Source organism: Rhincodon typus, chromosome 23 (assembly GCF_021869965.1).
Source record: "Rhincodon typus isolate 14 chromosome 23, sRhiTyp1.1, whole genome shotgun sequence".
Classification (NCBI taxonomy): domain Eukaryota; kingdom Metazoa; phylum Chordata; class Chondrichthyes; order Orectolobiformes; family Rhincodontidae; genus Rhincodon; species Rhincodon typus.
In genome coordinates, this window is record NC_063354.1 from 36,027,227 (window position 1) to 36,035,090 (window position 7,864).

Genomic DNA, 7,864 nt, shown 5'->3' on the forward strand with positions numbered 1-7,864 from the left:
TATATTTATGCAAACACTACTTTCCAGTTCAGGATCAGCAAAGTAGAACATATTATCTGAACAAATTCCAAAATGATACAATAGCATATGACCACATGTTCTGCTTGGAAAAAGTGTAGACTGATCGAAGGCTGTTTTCAATTCCCTTGTGCAGAATAGGTACTGATTAGGCTCTATGACTGTTTCTGAAGCGTAGCTCTACTTAGATCAGAAGAAACTCTCTGGCTAGCTTGAAATTTCCCTACAGCTGAGCTATTGTTTTAAATATATTCTGCATTAAATAACTGATTTACAAACAAATTATCCTTCCAAAATATAAATAGGCATGTTGTCTTTTCTCAATGAACATTTACAAATAATTTGAGTAAATACACTGTCATTGACTTTGTTTTTGTCAGTGTGAACACTGTCACGTAAATGGCATATGAACCTACACAGAAGACCTAAAACCGGTCCTATGGACATACAAATAATTGCACAGAATCGAACAATAAAGTTATAGCGATTGTCATATTGTTAGCTCATTTCAATGACCCAGGTAATAAGTGAAAATGAGTTCAAGCTGAAATCTGAAAACTCCTTTCCTCCACCGTGTGATGCCATAACTTGCAATCAGGGCTGGATTTTTGAAACTCCCTGATGGAGCAGACACACCTCAGTAAAAATATCCCCACATGACCCTGTTTTTGGCTGGTGAGGCGATTAGAATACATTTGGGCTTGCCAGCTTATAAAGCCAATCACAGGTTGTCACAGAGGCCAAGAGTTGTCTCAGGAGGATGGTTCAAAGACCTAGCTTAGTACTCTGGACCTCAGTTATCTTGGAAACTGTCAGGCTCACTAGCTTTCACATCTCATACCGTCCTTACTCATCACCCATCATATCTTCTCCATGCCAGCTCATGACTCCATCCAGCCAATGCCCCTCATATTCTCCATACCACCTCCAAGGCAATCTCCAGTATCCAAGATGGGCAAGCTTCAGATACCATCAGGAGATCGATTTTTTTTCCCATCTAAAACAACTTTCATTCATGCACACTTGTTAGTGAAACAATCTCCCCCTAATGAAATCCATTCAAAGCTTGTAAATCTCCTCAACTGGTCAATCTTTTATAAGTACAGCCACAATTCTATTCAGCAGCCTGCTCAGAGGCAATTAATGCTCATTAGCTACTTTAAACTGTCAATCAATGTAGAAATTAGAATGCCTTACTGAGATAATTTTAGCTTATTTAACTCAGCCAAGTATTTGCATGTTATGACATAACAACAGCCTTTGTGAAATATTGACAAATAACTCAACCGAAAAACAACAGGGTCGGTTTGATTTTCTAACTTACACCAAATGGCCTGTCAATCATAGCAATCCGGCATACTTATTTTTCAAATAATGCACACTGATTGTTAATTTCTTTTAATCCCGAGTTTAAGAGCAGGTAATTAAAATAATTCCATGACACATAGCAGACCTGATATACCCAAGAGCATTGACATCAATTCCATCAATTTGCATGTCCCACACAGCAGGTTAAGACCCTCAGGACAGCCAAAACAGATCCTGTCAGAACTCAAAGCTAATCTCAACTGGCTATACTGAGTTCAGATTTTCCCCTTGTTGAATCATGCCCTAGTGGTTAAAAAAAAAAACTGGATCTGCTGGAACTGAAGAAATAGAAATCCAGATCCCATCCCCATTTTTAAAGATCCATGGAATTGGGAAAACTTGACGAAAATCTGACTTATCTATTATCAGAGTTGGGGACAGATGTCAAAGAGGAGTCTTGAGTTGCATTTTTAGCAGCACAATCAATATTTATTCAGAGCTCTCTTACCACACAGCGTGGGAGAGGCCAAAGACTGCTCCGAATCTGACTTTCACATGGGCCCCAGTTGGCCTCTTAAATCTGGCTCAGATTGGAGGCAAGGTCAGTGACACTCTGGCTTTGCCAGCTGAATGTGGCAGTGGCTCAGTGGTTAGCATTGCTGCCTCACAGCGCCAGAGACCCGGGTTCAATTCTAGCCTCAGGCAACCCTCTGTGTGGAGTTTGCATATTCTGCCCGTGTCCTCCAGGAGCTCTAATTTCCTCCCATAGTCCAAAAAAAATGCAGGCTAACTGCATTAGCTATGGAAAATGCAGGGATAGGGTATGGGGGTGGTATGCTGTTCAAGGGGTCAGTACAGTATGAATACAGTATTTTTATACATTTCATATTACAATGATTACATGCAACGCTGATGTCATTGTTCCATCCCTCTATTCTATACATCCAATCCTGTAAAACATTCAATCAATGATGAACACTCCTGTGGACATCCCTGGCTTCCATATGATCCCATGATGTTCACCAGACATCGCTATCGTCAGGCCCTGGAATCTTACAACATACCCCATTAATTTCCATTCAAATGTTAACAGTAATACTCTTTCTCAGACATTTTTCAGACTTGGTTATTGCTAAGGACTGTTGGAATTCTGCTATGCATTGTATTCATTGCTATCCTTAACAAGTTCTATTACTCATCTTATACTTCCTAGTATCCTAATCACAGAAGATACAAAAAGATGCTAATTTCTATTAATTGCTATAAAATTCATAATATCACTTCTAATATAAAGTTAGTTTATGTATAAAGTTATATGGTTACACTCAATGTTGGAATTCTTTAGCCAAGAAGTTGTGAGCAGCTTCTGTCCCATCTGATCTCGAAAGTTCATGTAAACACTGCCCCTCTATCCGACAGCTGCAACTATAACTCATTCTAGTCATATGCTGCCTTTTAAGCTAAAATTTACTGACCCTACTCCAAGTATTTCTACATTAACTCTTCTATTTAATAAGACAACATCTATTCCATTAATAAGACTGAAATTCAATCACTTTCACAGCTCAATGAACTTGTCTGAACTCCTAAGGTTTTACAAGATATCATTTCATTCTCCTTTTACCTTATCATTTGTCTCTGTTATTGGAGTATCATACTTTTCTTTTAATTCTTGTTAAATTACAAACTTTGGGCTGTCTGTTCCCAGGTATCCCTTATCAGGCTACCTCTTATAGTTGTGGTTTGTACAGAACTCCCTGCATATTAATTTGTAAGATTCTTTATTCTGCCTAGACCCTGTTACCTTGGGTTTATCTTCTCCTCAAAGCTACCATTGTCCTAAATTGTGATCTCAATTTAATACTGAACCAAACAAGCTAATTTTGATATTGCAGCTAAACATCTTCTCCGCCATTTCTATGCTAATGAAAAATCCAGAGGCTACCATTTTGCGTCATCTTTGGCCATGGGCTTCCCCAATAATGAGCTTCTTAATGAATTGGTAACTGTCCAAGGAGCAATTCCAGATAGAAGGTTGTTTCTTTTTCACAAGCTTGGCTAGGCACTTAAACATACTCAGTAGTTGTAGCAATTAGCTGAATGTAAGTTAAGAAGGGTAAAAAGATAAATTACATTGGATTGCTAAAGTTTGATGATTATTTCTGGAGTGATGAATTGAAATCTAGCACTCCAGGATGTCAACCCTACAGGCATGTACTTAGAACTTTGCACACCAGGGATCCCAGGCTTAATCAAATTTTCCTTCAGTAAGCAATGACATAAACCATTGACAAGCTCTGGGACACAATAATGTTTCTGAAAAACTCTGAAAGTGTGTGACTATCAATGGCCCCACTTTCAAATGTAGTGAGATTCAACTAAGAAAACATCTTGCATTTTCTTATTCTGAAGAGAATTAACTTTGTCTGACCTCAGTCAGTTTTTTCCTTTGAGAGGCAGAATAAAAAGTTTAAGAATTTTTACATCTGTAATGAATTATATTATCCATTTTCTATGTTTAACTACTGCTATACCTAGTGCAGACATGAGCTCTTTTGAAAATTAGTTGCAAGTACATAAATTCTAAAATCCAGCAGCATAATCCCCTAGACAATATTTGTTCTGTAAATCCACATAACCCTACAGTGTGGAAATAGGCTATTTGGCCCAACAAGCCCACAACAGCTCACTGTCCTACTCTATCCCCGTAGCCATGCATTTCCCATGGCTACCCCACCTAACCTAGCCATCCCTAGACACTATGGGCAATTTAGCACGGCCAACCCGCCTAACCTGCATATCTTTGAACTTCAAGAGGAAACTGGAGTACCCAGTGGAAACCCACGCAGACAACAGGAGAACATGCAAACTCCACACAGACAGTCATCCGAGGCTGGAACTGAACCACTGAGCCACCTTGCCATCTTTTACTACTCAAAAAAACAACATAACTTCAACAACCTTTATTTGCAGAGTGTTATTATTAGGAGTTTGACGTTAGCAGCGACATGAGCAAAACAATCCAAAGTGTCTTCCTGGAAAACTTTATTGTGAATATTCTAAGTAAAAGGAGACCTTGTGGTGCAGTAGTAGTGGCCTTGCCTCGTAGCCAAAAGAAAAACACCACCCCAGGTTCAAACCCCCACTCCAGGATGCATTGTGGGAGGCATGGTGGCTCAGCAGTTAACACTGCTGCCTCACAGCGCCAGGGACCCAGGTTCGATTCTGTCCTCAGGCGACTGACAGCGTGGAGTTTGTATGTTCTCCCTGTGTCTGCATGGGTTTCCTCCCACACTCCAAAGATGTGTACGTTAGGTGGATTGGCCATGCTAAATTGCCCTTTAGTGTCCAGGGATGTGCATGCTCTAGGTGGATTAGCCACGGAAAGTGCAGGGTTACAGGGATAGGGACGGGGGTGGGTTTGGATGGTATGCTATCCAGAGGGTCAATAAGGACTCAATGGGCTGAAAGGGCTACTTCCACACTATAGGGATTCTAAGTTCTCTGATTACCAAGGAAGTAGCATTCGTTAGGTGACTAAACCAGTTCATTAGCAAGCTGTGAATCCTTTCAACACACACCAATGGTTGGCAGTAAGAATGGGAGAGATTCCTGGTCATCCACAAGGGTGAAAGATAATTGGAGCCTTGACCATCATTACACAGAGTTCCAGGCTGCAAAATGTCTATATAAACATACGTTGCCAGAGCAACTCTGATTCTTTGGGACTCCACTGAATTGGTGTGGATCAGATTGGTGCCCATAGCACTAGATTCAAACCCCTGGGGTGGATTTTGTTCCGACCTACTTGTCCAACCTGTGGAGCAGACTGTAGTGCTATTGGTCAGACCTGCTGACAGGCAGAGAACTCAAAAAGATACTTAGAAGTTTAAAAAAAAGATTGACATCAACAACTCTCGGAGAAAATATTCCATGAATGAAAATTAACACTTCTGTTATAATGAATTGTTTCTAAATGCCACGATGTTTTGGAATGAACAGCTAAGGAATTAGATCTAGATGTACATTATGATTATATTACGAAACACTGGACTTTTAGTCTCCAAAAGTGGAATAACACAGGATTCAGTTAATAGGGTTTGCCCTTGAATGTCTTTAGATGAAAACTGATGATGATGATATCTAATGATAGGGCATTAATATTGCATCAACTCATCATAAATTGACAATCAAAACTGAACTTCCAATCTTTCTTGCTGTGCACCGGATTTACTATTCAACACATTAATAATGAACTGCTAAGATTCAGTTCAGGCTGACTCCATTTAAGATCACCAGAACTCTGCAGCAACCTTTACGGTGGTTGGTAATGGGCTTCAGACTTCAATTTACATTTTCTTTGAGGAAAATGGATATAATTGTGCACTTTCAACCATGGAAACTTTTCAAATGTGACCCTGTCTGACAGCTAAGAAGTAGGTCTTCCCTTTCTGTGTACTGTAGGGTATTGTATGAAGCAGGCTAGGACAAGCTTACCCCTAGTTCATCAGCTATTTAATAGCTTACATATACTGTCTTATTTGGAGAAGCTCAGTGTGGAAAACTGCCATGTTTATTTAATTCTTTATCAGAAAATTCTTATCCATTTCTCAGGTGCTAACTCAATCAGCCGAGCACTTCCAGCAGGTTATATTTTGTTGCACAAATATGATGAGATCGAAGTTACTCAAACAATCCCCTTTTAATTCCAATTTCTTTACACCAATACTCAATAAATTATTGATTTCCTACTGTAAAAACATTTCCTAGCTTCTTCTGTTGATAACAATTGGCAAATCAATTTTGAAATTAATATTGTTATATCTGCTCAGTGATCAGAAATAAGAAGGAAAAGGAATTTTCTTTGGTTCAGGATTACCTTTAGTTGCCTCCTGACACGATCTATGAAGAATTTCCAGCAATTTTCCCTAGTGTCTATCAATCCCAGTCCTTTGACTTCGTTCCGTACATTGTTAATAATATTTTCTACCTCTTCATCAGGTAACAGGTCAGGAATTTCACCTATGGGCAATAGAGGTGAGGAACAGTACATTAGGTAAGTCATATAAAATAGTGTTCCATAATCGTCAATAGTGATACATGATAAACAAATTCTAAACACACCCTTAGGTGGCCATAAAAATTTTGCAGAGCCCATTTTTCACCTGGTACAAAGATTTTTGCTTCAAGAGAAAAAGCAATTTGCATTTGCTTATTTATTAAGAGATATTTATGCAGTTCAGATGGAAAGTTCATTCACAATGGCTTTCTGCCCAAGGGCACCTTACAGATTCAGCACTGGAGATAGAATGGGACTTACTACAAATCAAAATGACACATGTGCTGGCATCCTGAACTACCTATTTTATTGCTGCTGTCATTAATCAATAAAATCTAATGCTATTTTAGCCCTGCTTATAAAGTCATAACAGTGAAGATTGAACAAGCCACACAACACAGGATTTTCTGTATTTACACTCTCAGCACATTAATTCCTTCACACAAGGGTATTTTAATTTTGCTAGAAGAGTCATTAACTAGCATATAAAAGTTCACAACAGTTAACAGAGTTATTGCTTCAAGCCAAAACTGGACCCTGTTGTGACTGGACCAGAAATTGCATCACGTAGAAGTGAATAAATAGATAATGTTTAACGTGATCTCCTGGTTGGGTTTCATCTCTCTGAGGGGATCCGAGAGGGAATGTTCCTGTGTTTTTGCTTTCTACTGTCAGCCCTAGGTTTTGTTCTGATTTTCTTCCACAACTTATTAAGCTGTAGGGAAATAGGTAGAGACACCTAGCTTTGATGGACTGTTTCACGAGCATGAGACAAGTTTGAGGGACCATCCAATCTTTTCCTGCCCATCATTTACAGGTACTTGTAAAATGAAGCAAATCCATCTTCTTTTCTCAAGGCACCCAAATCACGATACAAATGCACATTCATGTCCTGAAAGATGTATTTCTTTCCAGTACCTGGCTCTCATGTGTGACCAGGGGAATAAGATTCCCAGAATGTGTGAAGGGAGAGAGGGTGAGGGTATGGAAATAAGATAGCATATGATTAGTCAACACAGTGTGGAGCTGAAAGAACATAGCAGGTCAGGTACCATCAAAGGAGCAGGAAAGTCAACATTTCGGGTTTAGCAGTCCTGGTCTGCTGTGTTCCTCCAGCTCCATACTGTATTGACTCTGAATCCAGCATCTGAGTTCTTGCTATCTCCTAGAATATGATTAGAACTAGTTACACATGTGGAGATTACACCCTGATAATGGAATGGTTCATGTTATAATTTATGTGTATTTATAGTAATATATTCCTGGTTTCAATAAACTAATGGTGAGCTACCAACATCATTCTCAGCTGTCTGAACACATTGTTAACATTTTCTTTATGTGGAATTTTGAAAATGTTTCTATTCAGATAGTATAAATGAAATAGAGATAACAAAGTGTGGAACTGGAGGAACACAGCAGGCCAGGCAGCATCAGAAGAACAGGAAAGCTGATGTTTCGGGTTGGGACCCTTCTTCAGAA

General features: G+C 39.2%; 1 protein-coding gene across 1 annotated transcript in view; it reads right to left on the reverse strand.

Annotated features, from left to right (window-relative positions):
* The window catches only part of LOC109910686 (dynein axonemal heavy chain 9-like), a 419,178-nt gene that overhangs the window by 181,477 nt on the left and 229,837 nt on the right, over positions 1-7,864 (reverse strand). The window contains exons 46-47 of the mRNA XM_048611128.1: positions 6,203-6,348; positions 792-843 (exon numbers count right to left, since the gene is read on the reverse strand). Coding sequence (XP_048467085.1) covers positions 792-843; positions 6,203-6,348 — 198 coding nt within the window. The remainder of the gene's footprint in view (positions 1-791; positions 844-6,202; positions 6,349-7,864) is intronic.